General features: G+C 41.5%; 1 protein-coding gene across 10 annotated transcripts in view; it reads right to left on the minus strand.

Moving 5' to 3' along the window:
- SAP130 (Sin3A associated protein 130) overlaps positions 1–20730 on the minus strand; it is a 76373-nt gene that overhangs the window by 25120 nt on the left and 30523 nt on the right. For 4 of the 10 annotated variants that reach the window (XM_055398660.2, XM_055398657.2, XM_088831050.1 and 1 more), the window contains exons 13-15: positions 16236–16538; positions 15269–15446; positions 8688–8792 (exon numbers count right to left, since the gene is read on the minus strand). In XM_055398660.2, the coding sequence (XP_055254635.1) occupies positions 8688–8792; positions 15269–15446; positions 16236–16538 (586 nt within the window). The remainder of the gene's footprint in view (positions 1–8687; positions 8793–15268; positions 15447–16235; positions 16539–20730) is intronic. The other 6 variants (XM_055398662.2, XM_055398663.2, XM_088831060.1 and 3 more) reach the window with 3 other exon arrangements.

The following is a 20730-nucleotide window of genomic DNA, read 5'->3' on the forward strand; positions in this document are numbered from 1 at the left end:
AAACATCTATTTCTGCTTTATTGACTATGCCAAAGCCTTTGACTGTGTCGATCACAATAAACTGTGGAACATTCTGAAAGAGATGGGAATCCCAGACCACCTGACCTGCCTCTTGAGAAACCTGTATGCAGGTCAGGAAGCAACTGTTAGAACTGGACATGGAACAACAGACTGGTTCCAAATAGGAAAAGGTGTACGTCAAGGTTGTATATTGTCACCTTGCTTATTTAACTTATATGCAGAGTACATCATGAGGAACGCTGGGCTGGAAGAAGCACAAGTTGGAATCAAGATTGCCGGGAGAAATATCAATAACCTCAGATATGCAGATGACACTACCCTTATGGCAGAAAGTGAAGAGGAACTCAAAAGCCTCTTGATGAAAGTGAAAGAGGAGAGTGAAAAGGTTGGCTTGAAGCTCAACATTCAGAAAACAAAGATCATGGCATCTGGTCCCATCACTTCATGGGAAATAGATGGAAAAACAGTGGAAACAGTGTCAGACTTTGTTTTTTTGGGCTCCAAAATCACTGCAGATGCTGATTGCAGCCATGAAATTAAAAGACGCTTGCTCCTTGGAAGGAAAGTTATGACCAACCTTGATAGTATATTAAAAAGCAGAGACATTACTTTGCCAACCAAGGTCCGTCTAGTCAAGGCAATGGTTTTTCCCGTGGTCATGTATGGATGTGAGAGTTGGACTGTGAAGAAGGCTGACCGCCGAAGAATCGATGCTTTTGAACTGTGGTGCTGGAGAAGACTCTTGAGAGTCCCTTATACTGCAAGGAGATCCAACCAGTCCATTCTAGAGGAGATCAATCCTGGATGTTCATTGGAGGGACTGATGCTAAAGCTGAAACTGCAATACTTTGGCCACCTCATGCGACGAGTTGACTCACTGGAAAAGACTCTGATGCTGGGAAAGGTTGGGGGCGGGAGGAGAAGGGGACGACGGAGAATGAGATGGCTGGATGGCATCACCGACTCTGTGGACATGAGTTTGAGTGTACTCCGGGAGTTGGTGATGGACAGGGAGGCCTGGCGTGCTGTGATTCATGGGGTCGCGGAGAGTCGGACACGACTGAGCGACTGAACTGAACTGAACTGTCTTGCCCATCGGAGTAAGACCTAGTTTTCAGGAAGGCTGCACAAGCCTCTTATCCTTATCCATCAGAGGGCAGACAGAAGAATCAAGTGCTATAATACCACACCCTCCAGAACAAAAACCACATCACAAAAAGTGAACAAAAATGATCACAAGGATCACAGCCTTGTCTAACCCAATGAAGCTATGAGCCACAACATCCACACAGGGCCAACCAATGTGGACAGGTCATGGTGGAGAATTCTGACAAAACATAGTCCACTGGAGAAGGCAACAGCAAACTACTTCACTATTCTTGCTTCGAGAACCCAGTGAACAGTATGCAAAGGCAAAAAGATATGACACAGGAAGATGTATAGAATATATACACCCCAGGTTGGTAGGTGTCCAACATGCTACTGGGGAAGAGCAGAGAAACAGTTCCAGAAAGAATGAAGACGCTCGGCCAAAACAGAAATGGCACTCAGTTGTGGATGTGTTTGGTGGTGAAAGTAAAGTCTGATGCTGTAAAGAACAATATTGCATAGGAACCTGGAATGTCAGGGTCATAAATCAAGGTAAACTGGACATGTGGAGCAGGAGATGGACCAGAATGGGCAAATTTAATTCAGATGACCATGATATCTATTACTGTGGGCAAGAATCCCTTAGAAGAAATGGAGTAGCCCTTATAGTCAATAAAAGAGTCCAAAATGCAGTACTTGGGTGCAATCTCAAAAATGACAGAATGATCTTTGTTTGTTACCAAGGCAAACCATTCAATATCACAGTAATCCAAGTCTACGCTCCAAATACTAATGCTGAAGAAGTGAAGCTGAACAGTTCTACAAAGACCTACAAGACCTTTTAGAACTAACACCCCCCAAAAATGTCCTTTTCATTGTAGGGGATTTGAATGCAAAAGGAGGAAGCCAAGAGATACCTGGACTAACAGGCAAGTTTGGCCTTGGGATATAAAATGAAGCAGGGCAAAGGCTAACAGAGTTTTTCCAAGAAAAAACACTGGTCATAACAAACACCCTCTTCCATCAACACAAGAGATGACTCTACACATGGACATCACCAGATGGTCAATACTTAAATTAGACTGATTATATTCTTTGCAGTCAAAGATGGAGAAACTCTATACACTCAGCAAAAACAAGACATGGAGCTGTCTGTGGTTCCAATAATGAGTTCCTTATTGTACAATTCAGGTTTAAATGGAAGAAAGTAGGGAAAATCCACGAAACCATTCGGGTATGACCTAAATCAAATGCCTTATAATTATACAATGGAGGTGACAAAGAGATTCAATGGATTAGACCTGACAGATTGCCTGAAGAACTACAGATGGAGGTTTGTAACAAGGTACAAGAGGTGGTGACCAAATCATCCCAAAGAAAAAGAAGTGCAAGAAGGCAAACTGGCTGAGGTCTCATAAACAGCTGAAAATAGAAGAGAAGTGAAAGGCAAAGGGGAAAGGGAAAGATAGACCCAACTGAATGCAGAGTTCCAGAGAATAGCAAGGAGAGATAAGAGAGCCTTAAGTGAACAGTGCAAAGAAATAGAGGAAATCAATAGAATGGAAAAGACTAGAAATCTCTTCAAGAAAATTAGAAATAGCAAGGGAACATTTCATATAAAGATGGGCACAATAGAGGACAGAAAGGCAGGGACCTAATAGAAGCAGAAGAGATTAAGAAGAGGTGGCACAAATACACAGAAGAACTATACAAAAAAGGTCTTTAATGACCTGGATAACTGTGATGGTGTGATCACTCAACTAGATCTAGGCATCCTGAAGTGTGAAGTCAAGTGAGTCTTAGGAAGCATTACTATGAACAAAGCTAGTTCAGGTGATGAAATTTCAGCTGAGCTTTTCAAATCCTAAAATATGATGCTGTTAAAAAGTGTTGCACTCAATATACCAGCAGATTTGGAAAACTCAGCAGTGGCCACAGGACTGGAAAAAGATCAGTTTTCTTTCTAATCCCAAAGAAAGAAAATGACAAATGTTCAAACCACCATACAATTGCACTCATTTCACATGCTTGCAAAATAATGCTCAAAATCCTTCAAGCTAGGCTTCAACAGCATATAAATCAAGAATTTCAAGATGTACAAGCTAGATTTAGAAAAGACAGAAGAACCAGAGATCAAACTGGCAACATATGCTGGATTCAGAAAATGCAAGGGAATTCCAAAAAAAATGTACTGCCGCTTCATTGACTATGCTAAAGCCTTTGGCTGTGTGGATCACAACAAACTATGGAAAATTCTTAAAGAATACCAGACCATTTCCTGTCTCCTGAGAAACCTGTTTGCAGGTCAAGAAGCAACACTTAGAAATGGACATGGAACAACAGACTGGTTCAAATTTGGGAAATGAGTACATAAAGGATGTATAATTTCACCCTGCTATTTAACTTATAGGCAGAGTACATCGTGCAAAATGCTGGGCTGGATGAATACCAAGCTGGAATCAAGATTGCTGGGAGAAATACCCAGGACCTCAGATATGCAGATAATATCACTACAATGGCAGAAAGTGAAGAAGAACTAAAGACCCTCTTGATGGAGGTGAAAGAAGAGAGTGAAAGAGCTGGCTTAAAACTCAACATTCAAAATATCAAGATCATGGCATCAGGTCCCATCACTTCACGACAAACAGACAGGGAGAAAATGGAAATAGTGGCACAGTTTATTTTCCTGGGCTCCAAAATCACTGAGGACAGTGACTGCAGCCACGAAATTTAAAGACTTGTTCCTTAGAAGGATAGCTATGACAAACCTAGACAGTGTACTAGAACGCAAAGGCATCACTTTGCTGACAAAGGTCAGTATAGGTAAAGCTATGGGTTTTTGCAGTAGTCATGTATGGATGTAAGAGTTGGACCATCAGAAGGCTGACACCGAAGAACTGATGCCTTCAAACTGTGGTGCTGGAGAAGATTCCTGAGAGTTCCCTGGACTGCAAGGAGACCAAGCCAGTGAATCCTAAAGGAAGTCAACCCTGAATATTCATTGGAGGGACTGGTGCTGAAGCTGAATCTCCAAAGCTTTGGCTACCTGATATGAAGAATTGACTCATTTGAAAAGACCCTGATGCTGGGAAAGATTGAAGGCGGGAGGGGAAGGGGACAACAGAGGATGAGATGGTTGGAGGGCATCACCGACTCAATGGACATGAATTTCAGTAAACTCTGGGAGTTGGTGATGGACAGGGAGGCCTGGAATGTTGCATTCTATGGTGTTTCAAGAAGTCAGACAAGACTTAGCTACTGAACCAACAATAGAATCATATATATTGATAATTGTCTTAGAATAAATGGATTAAATGCACCAACCAAAAGACATAGACTGCTTGGATGAAAATAAAAACAAGACCCATGTGAGACCTAGGAACACTTACAGACTGAAATTAAGGAGATGGCAGAAAGTATTCCATGCAAACAGAAATCATAAGAAAGGTAGAGTAAGAATATTTGTATCAGACAAACTTTAAAACAAATATTGTTACAAGAGAAAAAGAAGGACACTGCATAATGCTCAAGGGTTCAAGCCAAGAAAACAATATAACAACTGTAAATACACGTGCACTCAACATACGAACACCTCAGTGTGTAAGGCAGACACCAGCAACCATAAAGGGATGAACTGACAGTAACGCCACAATAGTGGGGTAGTTTAATACCCTGCTTTCAACAGTGGACAGGTCTCTGGTAGAAAATTAACAAAGAAACTCAGGCTTTAAATGACACGTTAGACCAGATGGACTTAATTAATATTCATAGAGCATGCCAACCAAAAGCAGCAGACTACACCTTCTTCTCAGGTGCACATGGAACATTCTCCAGGACTGACCACTTGCTGGACCAGCAGGTGAGCCTTGGTAAATTTATGAAAACTGAAATCATATCAAGTATCTTTTCTGATCACAACTGCTATGAAATCAGAAATAAAGTAAAGAACTATAAAAGACACAAACACATGGCAGCCAAACAACATGCTACTGAACAACCAATAGGATCACTGAAGAAATTCAGAGAAAATAGAACAATACTCAGAGAGAAATGGAAACTAAAGCACAACGGTGCAAAACTTACAGGATGCAGCCAAAGGCGCTCTAAGAGGGAAGTTTATAGCAGTACAATGTTACCTCACGAACAAAGAATAATCTCAAATAAACTACATAACCTTACACGTAAAACCCCTAGAGAAAGAAGAACAAACAAAATCTAAAGTTAGCAGAAGGAAAGAAATCATAAAGATCATAGCAGAAATAAATGAAAAAGAGACAAAACAATCGCAAAGATCAATGAAATTAAAAGCTGGTTCTTTGAAAAGATAAAATTGATAAACTTTTAGTCAGACTTATGAAGAAAAAAAGGGAGAGGACTCATATAAATAAAATTAGAAATGAAACAGGAGACATTACAACTGACTCCACAGAAATACCAAGAATCATGAGGCTACTATGAGCAACAGCATGTCAACAAAACGGAGAGCCTGGAAGAAAAGGACCAACCAATCAGAAGCAATGGAAGCGAAACGGTGATTGAAGACCTCCCAGTAAATGAAAGTTCAGGACCTGACTGCTTCACAGGGAAATTTAATCAAACGTTTAGAGAAAAGTTAACGGCTGTCCTTCTGAGACTGCTTCAGACAACGGCAGAGGAAGGAGCACTTCCGCACTCACCGTGAGGCCACCATCACCCTGACACCAGCAGCAGACGAAGAGGGCGCACAGCGCTGCATAATGGAGCCACGCGCGGCAAACCCACATCCAGCGCCAGTCAGTGCCAAAAAGCAGAACACGCTCCCTCTAAAACCAGGAGGGACACAAGCATGCCACTCTCACCTCTTTCATTCAACATAATGTCGGGAGTCTTAGCTACAGCAATCAGGGAAGAAAAAGAAGGAAAGGGAATCCAAATCGGAAAAGAAGTCGTTAAACTGTCACTGTTGACAAAATGACATGATACTGTACACAGAAGATCCTAAAGATGCTACCAGAAAACTACTACAACTCATCAATGAATTTGGTAAAGTTGCAGGTTACAAAATCAACACGCAGCAATCTGCTGCATTTCTACACACTAACAACAAAAGATTAGAAAGAGAAAATTCAGGAAACAATTCCATTTACCACCACCTCATAAAGAATGAAATACCTATGAATAAACCTACCTAAGGAAACAAAAGATCTGTTCTCGGAAAAGTATAAGATGGTGATGAAAAAAACTGAAGACGATATAAACAGATGGAAAGATATACCATAATCATGGACTGGAAGAATCAATATTGTCAAAATGACTGAACTACTCTAGGCAATTTACAGATTCAGTGCAATCCCTATATAATTACCAATGGCATTTTTCACAGAACTAGAACAAAAATCTCAAAATCTGTTTGGAGACACAAAAGACCCCGAATAGCCAAAGCAATCTGGAGAAAGAAAATGGAGCAGGAGGAATAAAACTGCTTGACTTCATATTATACTACAAAACTACAGTCATCCAAACAGTATGGTCCTTGCACAAAAACAGAATTACAGAACAATGGATCAGGACAGAAACCCAAAAATAAAATCACGCACCTGTGGTCAATTAATCTATGACAAAGGAGGCAAGACTGTACAATGTTGGAAAGACAGTCTCTTCAACAAATGGTGCTGGGAAAACTGGACAGCTACATAAGTGTTTAAAAAACATGAAATTAGATCATTCCTTAACTTCATACACAAAAATAAGCTCAAAATGGATTAAACACCTAAATGAGAAACTGGACACTATATAACTCCCAGAGGAAAACATAGGCAGAACACTCTCTGACATAAATCACAGCATTATCTTATTTGATCTGTCTCCCACAGTAATGGAAATAAAAACAAAAATAAACAAATGGGACCTACTTAAACCCAAAAGTTTTTGCACAGCAAAGGAAACAACAAAATGAAAAGACAAACCTCAGACTGGGAGAAATCAATCACAAAATTTACTAACAGCTCAAAACACCTAACAGCCTCTGATGCTGGGAGGGATTGGGGGCAGGAGGAGAAGGGGAAGACAGAGAATGAGATGGCTGGACGGCATCACCGACTCGATGGACATGAGTTTGAGTGAACTCCGGGAGTTGGTGATGGACAGGGAGGCCTGGTGTGCTGTGATTCATGGGGTCGCAAAGAGTTGGACACAACTGAGCAACTGAACTGAACTGAATTGAAGTAAATTTCAGTTTTACTGTTTTTTTTTTTCCCATTTCCCTATATATTACGGGCTTCTCTGGAGGCTCAGATGGTAAAGAAGCTGCCTGTAATGCAAGAGACCCGGGTTTGATCCCTAGGCCAGAGAGATTCCCTAGAGAAATAGGAAGAGCGTTTTTAATATTTTCACAAATGCTTTTAAGGTCACAGAAAAATTATAAATAACCACGTACAGTTTCTGATTACACGGTTATTTGTACATTTTGCACTAATGTACAAAGTGGTGACTACAAGTACTCCTACATCAAAGTCCAGGTCCCTGCTCTTTCCTCTGCCCAACACAGTCTTACATCAGGGAACATGTGGCTCTTAAAACCTCTGCTCAGAGAAGCCTTTCTGTGAGTCATCACCCCTTCTCCCATCACTTATATTCCTTTTACACTGGTTTCTTTTTCTTCACATATTTATTATTTCTCTACTTTCACCAGACAGTAAGCTTAAGGAGAATGGACCCTTTGTTTCAGTCACTTTTATTTTCCTGGATTCTGAAATGATACTTAGTACACACATGGCATTCATAATTTTTTGAATTAAGTTTTATGAAGAAGTAGATCTAAATATATTAACACAGTAAGCTATTACTGATATAAGTAAAAAATTCCATATAATAAACAATCAATAAAATCTTATTTTTAAGAACTTATCAACTTATCTACACATGTATGTGGAAAAAGATGTGGAAAGATACTTAACAAAACTTTAACCAATTAATATTACTCTGGGAGTGCTTTCCAGGTGGCTCAGTGTTAAAGAATTTGCCTGCCAATGCAGGAGATGCAGGTTCAATCCCCGGGATAGGAAGATCCCCTGGAGAAGGAAATGACAATCCACTCCACTATTCCTGCCTGGAAAATCCCACGGACAGAGGAGCCTGGCAGGCTATATAGTCCATGGGGTTGCAAAGACTCAGAGGCTAAAACAGTAACAAATTACTCTGGGGAGTGGGACTAGAGAGGTGAATGGGGAATGGGACAAAGATTTTTATTTATACTTAATTTTTATATTGTCTCATTTTCTTTTCCAAAATACTACTTTTAGAGTTAAGAAGATAAATAGAATGTATTAACTATCGTCATAATGCCATTTTTGACAGCAACAGGAACTGGGTGTTTACTATGAGGCAGGCTCTATTCTAAGTGCTGTGAATACACAGGAATCCTATGAGGAAGATGTTATAAGTATGCCCATTTCATAAATAAGGAAATTAAGGACCAGAGAGGTTGAGAAATGTGTCCAGATCACACAGCTTAGAAAATGGGTTTTTCAGATGCACAGAAAAATTATGTGAAGTTTGTTGCACGTTACTAGACTTCCTGTCCTCAATTATGTGCTCACCCTGCAGGCCTGGGCGACCCGGACGTACTCCGCATAGAGCTCTCCACGCGAGGGCTGGCCACGTCAGGAGGCTGAGGGGGAATGAGGGTTTTCCGCACTGCCATTCTAGAAGAGACAAGAGACAAACCCGGAATACAAGAGTCTGCGGGCATTTGAAGGGTAAGAACTACACATCTACTATGCGGATCTACGGTAAAATTGAAGCACTATGTTGTCAGGTGCTTTTTAATGGATTGAAAAATTTTGTCAATGTAATAAAGGCACATTATTTAAAAAGTCAAATAGTACTAAAGAGCTTTTAACAAAACACAGCAGATCTCTTTCCCATCCTTCATCAATTCCTGCCTGTCTCTCTTCAGGAAGCAACTATTTTGACTCTTACCTGCTTCTTCTACTTTCTACCTACACATTTCCTTTGTACTTAAAATTTAAATTCGTTTAGTGTTCACAATCATTATTACACCTATTAACCTAAGCAAGTTAATGGAAGCTGAGTGAAAAAAGTCGATTAAGGTAGCTAGTGATCAAATGTGTCATGTAGTAGAGAGGCCACCCGCGGCTCAGACCAGAGGTGAGTGACGTGGAAGTCATAAATGATCCTGATGTGTAATTTTGGCAGAGTGGTAGAAGCAAATGCTAGAAGAGAACTGGTTTGAGAGAAAATGTCTAGAATGAGAACATACCATTCTGCAACGCAATGAATTCAGATACTGATCATCAAGACTGTTAATATCTCAAAAAAGGGTGACCAGTAGACAGCATATTTCTCCTGGTATAATACTAAAACCAGGCTTCCCAGGTGGCCAGTGATAAAGATCCATCTGCCAGTGCAGGATATGTGGGTTTGATTTCTGGGTGGGGAAGATCCTCTGGAGAAGGAAATGGCAACCTACTCCAGTACTTTTGCCTAGGAAAATCCATGGACAGAGGAGCCTGGTGGGCAACAGTCCATTGGGTCACAAAAACAGTTGGATGCGACTTAGCAACTAAACAAAAAAACAATAAACTGCCAACTTATGAAGGAATTTTGCTAAAAGGGGGGAAAAACTAAGCCTTTAGATTAAAGTAACAACTTGGAAAATGTGGAGGAGAGAATAAGTGAAACTAGGTGATGGGAGAGGGGGGCATGGATTGTGTTCCCTAAAATGAGCCACTGGAGTCCTAATTCCTAGTGCTTGTGAATGTAAAAACATAGGGTCTTTGCAAATGTAAGTAAGTTACGGATCTTGACATAAGATCATTCTAGATTTAGAGTCTTTTAGACTCTAAAAGACTAGGTAAGGGGAGTAAGGTAAGACTAGGTAAAGGGAGAAGGGGGAACAGAGGATGAGATGGTTAGATGGCATCACCTACGCAATGGACATGAATTTGAGCAAACTCCGGGAGACAGTGGACGTCAGAGGAGTCTTGCGTGCTGCAGTCCCAGGGTCACAAAGAGTAGGACACAACTTGGCGACTGAACAGCAACAAAAAAGTTACAGGGTAGGTCCTAAATCCAATGACTGATGCAACAGAAAGGAGATGGAGATCTGAGACGGACAGAGGCAAGGGCATGTGAGTGTGGAAACATAAACTGGAGTGGTGCATCCACAGGCAAAGCAACTCAAAGGCCTGCCAACCGCCACCAGACGCTGGGAAGGAGGCAGAGTGGATGTCCCCGAGAAGGGACTTCTAGTCATCACAACTGCGGGAATAAACTTGTGCTGTTTCAAACCACCAAACCGGTGATGATTTGTTATAGCAGCCCTAAGGAAACGAATACAATGGGAGTACAACTGACAAACTCAGGGAAAGAGACGGCGGGGGAAAGGGAGAACTCCAAGGGACAAAAGAGCTGGTAAAAAGGTAATGGATAGGCACACAGATAAAACATGGACTAGGTTAATAACTGAAGCTGGACTATGGGAATAAATTCTTATGTTCAAATTTGTATTATGTTAAACTTTCCACAATAAAATTAAGAAAGCAAGACCAACTCCACTCCCACCCCAGAAAACAAACAACCCCGCCAAACCCATAAAGAGATTTACTATAAATGTACAGAATGACCAAACTTACAAAGAGTGCCGAATCACAAGTGTTGGTGATGACAAAGGCAAAGACTCCACTGCTAGTGAGGGTGCAAATGGGTCTAACGCCGGGACAAACTGCTGGCGCTACCTGCGAGGGCAGGACACCAGCAGGCTACATCCCAGCAAATCCCTTCCGGGGCACTACATTTACGGACAGAGGCGGTGTACAGAGATGCTGGGATAACATTACAGCCTCAAACTGGAAAAAGCCCAAAGATCCATGGATAAATGATGCCACTCTTATATAAGGGTATTTTAAACAACAACTGAAAAGTTACAATCGCATGTAGTAACATGGATGAATTGTCCAAAACCAAGTGAAAGATGACAGAGTCACAAAAAATATATGACTCTATGGGAACTCAAAAAGAGGCAAAAGAGGGTAAGAAGAAAAACTGGTTAGCAACCTTTGGGAGGAGGTACTGGTAATCACACAGAAGTACACTGGGTTCCCTTTGTGCTAACTCATCACACTGTACATCCATTATCTGTACAGTTTTCTATACATCAGTGAAAATGCTGAAAAGAGAAAGAGAGAGACTGGAAGAAGTCATGCGAGCAAACAGAGACAACTCCTTTATTTTCACTGCAAACAGGAGAAATAAAATGGGGTAGAGAATGGGGGAAAGTGGCTTAATAGAAGGATTTTTTTTTAAGATGGAAGAACTGACAGCACGATTATACTTTTTATGTGAATAACCCACCTGCAAGAAAAAACTGATGAAGAAGGAGAGAGGGAAGGGCTGCAGCTGGAGGAGGTGCAAAGGGTTCTGATCCGAGCTCTGAAGAGACACCCCTGGAGCTCACCTGTTCTGGGGAATGGAGGTGGAGCAGGGAAAAGAGGCTGGCAGGCAAGACGTGACCGCTAGTTTGTGAAGTGCTCTTGCGCTTGTTGCCATTTTCTCAACAAAGTAGGTGGCACTTTCATTAGCTACTAGTGAAAGTGGGAAGAAGCTGTGGAAGCCTGGAGAAGAACAGAGGCACCTGGTTGTCTGCAAGGGTGGTGGAAGAAAGCAGACAGTGCTGGTCCACCACGAGATCCCAGTGGAGGTGTGTGACGTTAAGCAGGACCAGGCAGCGTGGTGCTCCCTAACACACTGCTGCACATATGCAGGCAGCATAACACAAATTAGGACTTAACTTTGGTTTTGACAAAGCCAAGAGGAGGGTTAGGAACCTGAGGAAGGATGCAAGGAAATGATGGCAAAGGCCCACAGACTCTGAACCAGAGAGCAGACAAAGATGTCAGGAAAGGTGGCTAGAAGAGTGAAAAGGTGGTTAAGGACCAATGGTCTGCAGGCTTCCAGCTGGGTCTTGTTGAGTCACAGTTCTGCTGCCAGGGACACGGAAGGAGGCAGGCTGTAGGCCACTGGGGTACAGAAAATGCTGCTAAACTTTTGAGCTGTGGAATGCTTGTGCTCCAGGGGGTGCTCTGCTAAGGGAGGGTGGATGCAAGGGACACATTCAAGCAACTGAGAGGCCACAAAGCTGGGAAATGTCAAATTTCTCTTTACGTTAAAGACAGTATGACAGGCAGACACTATATACCTTCTGAAGGACACACACAGTCTCTAAATCAAACCTGACTCTGTCCCAACAAGGTGGCTGCCAGTCACATGGGGCCACTAAACACTCGAAAGGCTGTAAATGCAAGTGACCAGCAGGACGTCTAAGAATGTTTCATTAGGGGCTTCCCTGGTGGCTCAGACGGTAAAGAATGTTTCACTGAAGTTAATTTGAATTTAAAAACTGGTATTTGACTAGAACAGTCAAATTCACAGAGTTAGAAAGTACACTGGTAAGGGGTGAAGGGACTGTAAGGGTGAAGGAACAGGGGGAATGGGGAGTTAGTATTTAACGGAGACAGACCTTCAATTTAAGAAGGTGAAAAATCTGGGAGGTGGATGACGGTGAGAGCTGCACAACAATGTGAATGTATTTAATGCCACTGAAATGTATGTTCAGTTCAGTTCAGTTCAGTCGCTCAGTGTGTCCGACTCTGCGCGACCCCATGAATCACAGCATGCCAGGCCTCCCTGTCCATCACCAACTCCCAGAGTTCACTCAAACTCATGTCCACAGAGTCAGTGATGCCATCCAGCCATCTCATTCTCTGTCGTCCCCGTCTCCTCCCACCCCCAATCCCTCCTAGCACCAGACTCTTTTCCAGTGAGTCAACTCGTCGCATGAGGTGGCCAAAGTATTAGAGTTTCAGCTTCAGCATCAGTCCTTCCAATGAACACCCAGGATTAAATATGGTTAAAATAGTATGTTTTATATTATGCGACTTTTATCACAATAAAAGAAACATTTAAGAAAACATATAAAATAAAAACTGGTATTTGATTCGGTTACTGGAAAACTTTTCAGTGTATCTGGATGAAACTGCTTATGTGAAACTACTTTTCCAATAGCAAATTTTATGAAATTTACATACAGACCAGGAAGCATATCTGCTGTTGAAGAGGAGTGGACTGAACATGGCAACAAGGCACCAAGAGGAGTGTCACCCCATCTGCAGGCACAGTGACAGGAGGGGATGCGGAGGGAGAGACAGCCACCACTCTGGGGAGTCGAGCAAAAGGCCCCTGAGACCCCAAAGAAGAGCCGGGACCCAGTTAGAGCAAAAAGCCACGCTCAGAGAAGTCAGGCCACAGCGGGCTTGGATGGGAACAGGTCATCACGGAAGGTGCAGCAGAAGGACCTTGGGAGACGACACAGCACGGGAGAGGCAGTCTCACTGCGTCCCATGCTGTGAAGGTTCAGAGTACAGTGTGTGTCCACTGCACATACTGTGCCAAGCATTTTGTGGTTTGTTAAATCAGGAAACTCTTACTCTTCAGTTTTGGTAATTTACTATGATCTCTTCTCTTCCAAGGCAGGATTCTCCTGAACTGGTACTTTAATTTTTGGTATTTTCTCCCCTTTTGTCTTTTTGCTCTGAGAGATTTTCTCAGTTTTACCTTTCAACTCCTCTACTGAGTTTTCGATTTCTGCTCCCACACCTTTAACTTCAGAACACTCTTGTTCTCTGACTGTTCCCTTTGAGAATCATGGCCTTCCTGTCTGATGGATGCAGTTTCTTTTGTCCTTTGAAGATGGCACTGTTCATGCGTTCTTAGGCTTTGTTTTTAGTTTTATTCTCTTTGCCTAGCCTTTGCATCTTCCAAACTGCCTTTTTCAGTGGTTTCTCTCTTGTACTGTTAGAATCCCCACCAGGCACGTGATATGCTGGGCTGCATGCTCATGATGAAGGAGGAGTAAAAAGTTGATGGGATGCTCTGAGCTTGTGGCAGGTTGTCTACCTTAAGGGTGATCTGATCCCTGTCTTGAAGGGTCCTTAAACCCCTAGTGTAGGAATTTTTAGATCTTTCCCATTGGGCTGATGGACCCTAGAAGGAGAGTAGAGTCCTCTTCTCAAATTCTTTTTAACTGCCAGGGTTGGGTCAGCCAAATGGGAAAAGTGGACAGGCAGTCTCAACACGCCACGTTGGCTAGGTCATCTAATCTGTTTCTGGTAGAGTACCATGTCCTCTGCTGTGCTGGCTGATCCTAGTGGGCCATCTCCAGAGTTCGCTGGGGCTGGGGAGGAGGGGCAGTACAAATCCGCTGTGTGGGCAGAGAAGGCAGGGCTCTAACGACTTTTTAGACAGATTTCAGCCAGGCTTCCTTTCACGCTCAGTTCTTCCTGTTTCTGGTTCTTCTAAAGATTTACAGTGTTAATGAGGATGGTTCTCCGTTGTTCTCTGCAGACTTAACATCCACCATCCTCACTGCTAAGGGAGTGAGTGAGTGCTTGCCTATCTGCTTTCGAGCCTCAACGTCTTGTTCCTGCTGAGTCTTCTCCTGTTCTCCCCATCCCTGTGTATTTATGATCTTTTAAAAAAGCCTCTTTACTAAAAGTTCTGTAGGGTTTTGACAGGAGGAGAAATTAAAAAGAGCATGTTCAATCTGCCATCTGCATTACAAGCTCTGCCTTGCATTTTCCTTGATAAGGTTACTGTGTCATTAAAACACAGAGACTTGGACCTCTGTTTCACAGCAGAGCACATATCTTCTCTCCTAAGACCCACCAACTCAGAAGCTTATATGACAACACGGAACACTATCTGATACTAAATATGACTCTTAATACACTTGGAAAACTGCTTGCCTGAAGCAACAATTCATTTAGGATAACGAGGAAAAAACAGACAGCACACATTACTGTGCCTAACTAGGTAAGCCTGAAAAATTCAGTACAAGCTAGGGGTTCCAACATTAAACTCTCAGAACCAGAGAACTCTCAAAGTAATTAATATGCAACAGATGTTTACAAACTGACACCCAACTGAATCCTGGATTCTTACCATCTTACAGTCTGAACTCAGCAAGGCTCTACTCAACAACCTGGTTGGCAAGTTATTTTGGCAGAAATTGAGTTTGCTACAGCACTGGATTAGTGCCTACTGTTTATACCAATGATATCCAGAACTAGAGGTGTCATTTGACACTTCTGGGTCTACTCACCCATCTGTGGCAGGTTTCTTTCGGAGTATACTTGGCCGTGGGGATGAGCCCTGGGCTGGAGCGTTGGTGCTTACACTCTGGCTGTGAGTCTGCACCACAGTTGTTGCTGCTGGAGAAGCACTGAATGGGCTGCTGATAGGGTTGGCTACAATTGTGGCTCCATCCGCCAACACCACTGCTAGAGGACATGGAGGGGCAGGAAAGAACAATGAAAAGAACGAAACAGAAGCAACACTACTAAAATGTCATAAAAGACAAAGAACAATGATTAGACTACCAAACTTAAGAGTACCCATGTTAGGACTTTTCAATTTCAAGCAGAGGTATAAGAACAAAAGCAGATGGCCAAATGGGAGAAGTTATAAAGCCTACTGATCAAAAACCACTTTTCTTTGCTCTACAATCATAATTACTAATAAATAAGATACATAAAGTACATACCATACTTCAAGAAATGTTCTCCTACAGATGTTCTGTAGAATATCACCGCTTCTTAATTCCTAATAATGGTACTAACACTCCAGTCTATCTTAACTTTATGCTTTACAAACAACTTCAAAAACAATCATAGGAAATTACTTGGCTGTCTAGTGGTTAGGACTCTGCGCTTCTAATGCTAGGGCCTGAATTCAGTCCCTGGTTGGAGAACTAGATCCCACAAGCTACACAGTGAGATGAAAAAGAAAATCCTAAAATGGAATGTAAATACTACCCTTAAAGGGTGAATGTACCTCCTCAGCTAAGTGCGCTCCTCCCCCTATGCAAATGTGTATTAAGCTATTTACATATGTAGTTTCTAATGCTTACAATGATCCTGACAGGTAAGTTCTAAGCAACTCATGTTCCAAAGAGGAAGCTAAGGTTTAGTGAGGTTGAGACCACAAAGCCAGCAAGTGGCAGAACCGTGATTTAAAACCTATGCATCTTTTCTCTCCATACCAAATTCCATGTAAAAAATTAAAATTACCTGAAGTCTTTCCTTCAGGCTGAGGCTGCTGGGTCCCTATTGGCGCAGGCTGAAGTCCTTGGGTGCTGATGGGGGTTGCTGAGTGAATTCCCTGTGTGCCAATGGGGGCTGGCTGGATCCCCGGGGTGCCAATGGGGGCTGGCTGGATCCCCTGTGTACTGATGGGGGCTGGCTGGATCCCTTGGATATGTCGAGCGTGGGAGGCGTCCACTGTCATCAACTGCATGGGGTTCAGGTGGACTGTGGATGCCACCCCTACTCCAGTCTGAGCTGTGATAGCAGAGTTTGGAGCCTGGGCTGAAACTAAAAGTGATGCAGAAAGTGACAAGAATGTTAGCTCTAATTAGATATAGTCCACCTAAGGAGAAAAACACTCAAAACAATTTTTCCATGTTCAAGATCTACACTCTCAATTAAAAGAAAAGTGCTGTATAAATCTCTAAACATTGACATTTTCTCCACCTTACTTTCTACTAATCTGAGATGATCTTTCTGCAGAAAAAGCATTAAAATGAGAAAAAAGCAATCATTTATTAAAAGCCAAATGTGAGCCAGGTAACTATGTAAATAATTAATACAAACTTCTGAGATCTATCCATGCCTCCAAGTCAAGAATCTGTGCTTTAATTGATAGAAGAAACACTATCAGAGGAATTTCTGAAATATAGTAGTTATTAATTTTAAATTCTAAAATATGCACTTAAGAGAGAGAACAATCAACCTGTCCTTTTTTCAATCATCTACTGTGTACATTAAAAACGGACTCAACAACAAAACTGAAAACACAAACATTCCCAGAAAGAACAAAAAAAGAAGGGATTTCTCACTATTTGTGGAAAGAAAACAAACAAAAGACTTTTCATCTCAGAAAACAAATCTGGAAAAAGATATATGTATCTTCCACGTTCCCTGCAGTGCTGCTTACAATAGTCAAGATATGGAAACAATTCATGTCCACTAGTAGATGAGTAGATCAAGAAGACATGGTATATACACACACAAGGGAACATTACTCAGCTATTAAAAAGGAAAAAAATCTGAAACACTGCCATTCGTGACAATATGAATGAATCTCAAGGGTATTATGCTTAGTGAAGTCAGTCAGTCACACAGAGAATGACAAACATCATCTGACCTCACATATATATGGAATCTGAAATGCAGAAAATCACAAACTGAGACCCTGGATAGGGGAAACAGACCAGTGGTGCCAGGGGCAAGGGCAGAGGGTGGGTGAGACAGGCTAAAGTAGTGAGAAGGCATGAATTTCCAGTTAAAGACATTAAGTTATGGGGATATAATGTACAGCATAATAATTATAGTTAAATACACAGTATTGTAAATCTGGAAGTTTCTAAGAATAGATCTTAAAAGTTCTCATCACAAGAAAAAAGCCAATCTGGAACTGTATAGTGACAGATGCCAGCTAGACCTGTGGTGATTATTCTGCAATACAGATAAATAATGAATCATTATGCTGTACATGTGAAACTAAGGTATGTCAACTATATCTCAACTGTGGAATTTTAGAATTTCTTGGCAGAAAAGCTGTGACAAATCTAGACAGCATATTAGAAAGCAGAGACAACACTTTGCCAACAAAGGTCCATCTAGTCAAAGCTGTGGTTTTTCCAGTAGACATGTACAGATGTGAGAGTTGGACCATAAAGAAGGCTGAGTTCTGAAGAATTGATGCTTTTGAACTGTGGTGCTGGAGAAGACTCTTGAGAGTCCCTAAGAATGCAAGATCAAACCAGTCAATCCTGAAGGAAATCAATCCTGAATATTCATTGGAAGGACTGATGTTGAAGTTCCAATACTCTGGCCTCCTGATGTGAAGAGCTGACTCACTGTAAAAGACCCTGATATTAGGAAAGTTTGAGGGAAGGAAGAGAAGGGGATGACAGAGGATGAGATGGCTGGATGGCTCAACGGACATGAGTTTGAACAAATTCTGGGCAATAGTGAAGGATAGGGAAGCAAGGCATGGCAGTCCATGGGGCAGCAAAGTGTCAGACACAATTCAGTGACTGAACAACAAATACTTCAATTTTAATAATTAAAAATGTTTTATAAATGACAAATAAAAAGGTAAGTTATTATTATGCATTAAGAATAATGAAATGATAGAACATGCAAACTTAAAACAATGTTATAGTACAATTCTTCCTTTGTAGAATATACACATACACAATTTCCAGAGCATTATAGTTTCTTCCTGAGAAGTGTATCCATGTTATTGCTGTTAAACAACAGTTTGTGGTCACTTGCCTGCTGTAGGACCTGCAGTCTAGTCACTACTACAAGCCTTGTAAGACCCAGTCTTCTTTCACACTTTGCATTCTCACCCACACCATGCTGCGTGTGTGCGTGCTCAGTCGTGCTCGCCTCTGTGATCCTACGGGCTACAGCCTGCCGGGCTCCTCTATCCATGGGTTTCTCCAGGAAAAAATACCAGAGTGGGTTGCCATTTTTCCTCCTCCAGGGGATCTTCCCAACTCAGGGAGTGATCCTACGTCTCCTGCATTGGCATTAAGGTTCTTTACTACTGAGCAAGATCGACTCTTATTCCACACTTTGCATTCTTACTCACACTACGCTTCCACCAAAACAAAACCACTCTGTTTTTTCAAGCACATTTTTAGCTATTACTTTATTCACAGACCGAAATGTGCTTTTCTCCAGTCCTACCATGGCTCTGCCCTATCCATTCTGAAAGATGCTTCCCAAATGTCATTTCTTTTAGGAAATCATTCCTGACCGCCAACCCAACCTTCTCAAGTAGAAATAACCTCTTACCTCCGAAAGAGCGTGGCTTTGCTCAAGCCTCTCTTGTGAGCTTGAGCATATTATAGTATCTTTTCACATCTCACCTCCTTACTAGACTCAGTTTGTTGAAAGCAACATCTGTTTATAAGGCAATTTTAAAACAGAGATAGCACAGGATCTTACACAGAATTTCAATAAATATTTGTGGAATTAATAAATGCATGAATGAGTAAAAGAATGAGTGAAACGGAAAACACCTCCGCAACAGGTGAATCTTCAGGAACAACATGAGAGGGATCAATTCCTTGCAAAGTATATACACTATATACCTATACTCACACACAAATATATATACAGTTACATATATGTGCTGTCACTTCAGTCATGTCTGAATCTTTGCAACCTTTGCACTGTACCCCTCCAGGCTCCTCAATCCACGGGATTCTCCATGTAAAGATACTGCAGTGGGTTGCCATATCCTCCTCCAGGGGAACTTCCCAGCCCAGGGATTGAACCCGAATCTCTGGCACTGCAGGCAGATTCTTTACCACTGAGCCACTGGGGAAGCCCTATGGTTATATATAGTTATGTATCTAGACTTATATATTCATCTCTCCACCTAACTTATAACTAATAGACCAAAAAGATCTCATCTGTAAAAGCAACCAAGACCACGAACAATCGTTCTAATTACCATAAACTATATAGTAAAGCGATCCATATTTGGCAAGATCAGAGCCTATTATATACAAATTTTCCTGTTCTGTTCTTGACTTAAAAATATGTTTTAAAATAAGCTAATAAATTCATGATACTTGAAAACAGGATACTGTTAGCTGGTTTCTAAATGATGTACTCATTTGTGTCCATCCATGTGCAGATTTATATGTTTGACAAATACTACACTATCTCTCATCTGCACCAACAGTGATGGTTTGATACTGGAAGAAATAAAGTACTGACTGTGCTATTTATTTTTCTGTGTTAGTGTCCATCAGGGCTACTGCAGAGGTGAAAAAATAATAATGTAGAGACAGACGACGGGCAGGATCCCCAAAACTTCAGACTGTTCTTATGAAGAATTTTTACAACAGAAGTTTATACGTAAGTGATAGTGTCTGCATAGGCAGCTCTAGCTCAAAAGACTCTGCATGCTCTCTTCAGGTGGTGAGCGTTCACAGACATACATAGTGGTTATGAAGGACTGATGCCTTCTCCAGAAAGGCAAAGCAACTGCACTGTTAGGGAAGCATCAATGGGCTGAGGTAGTGGATGAAGCAGGGAACCTGAAGGCAAGTGCTGTTACCGACAAAGAGACTCAAAATTTTCAGCCATCAGTGTACAACATACTCACACACAGACATGCTTCTACAATAGTTTTAGCATCCCACTTTTGGCAACAATCAGTTAAACAAGATTTTACTTTATAAGATTGCTAATAAAGAACAGTTATGAATTCCTTTTAAAAAGAAAGTTTTTAAAAACAAACATCTCCTCCCCCACCCTCAGCAAAAATAAAAAGAAAAATCAAAGCACACACACAAAAAATGTAGAGGCGGAGGAACCTGTTTCCAAAGCTGTTTAAACATCCCAGTGTTTGAAAGCTTTAGATTAGCACTGTCCATCAAAAATATAAGTAATACACACAATTTTAGATTTTCCAGTAGCCACATTAATATAATAAAATATAGGCCAAATTAATTTTTATGACACATCTTGTTTAACT

Source organism: Moschus berezovskii, chromosome 2 (assembly GCF_049115385.1).
Source record: "Moschus berezovskii isolate FMDL1 chromosome 2, NW_MosBer_1.0, whole genome shotgun sequence".
Lineage (NCBI taxonomy): Eukaryota > Metazoa > Chordata > Mammalia > Artiodactyla > Moschidae > Moschus > Moschus berezovskii.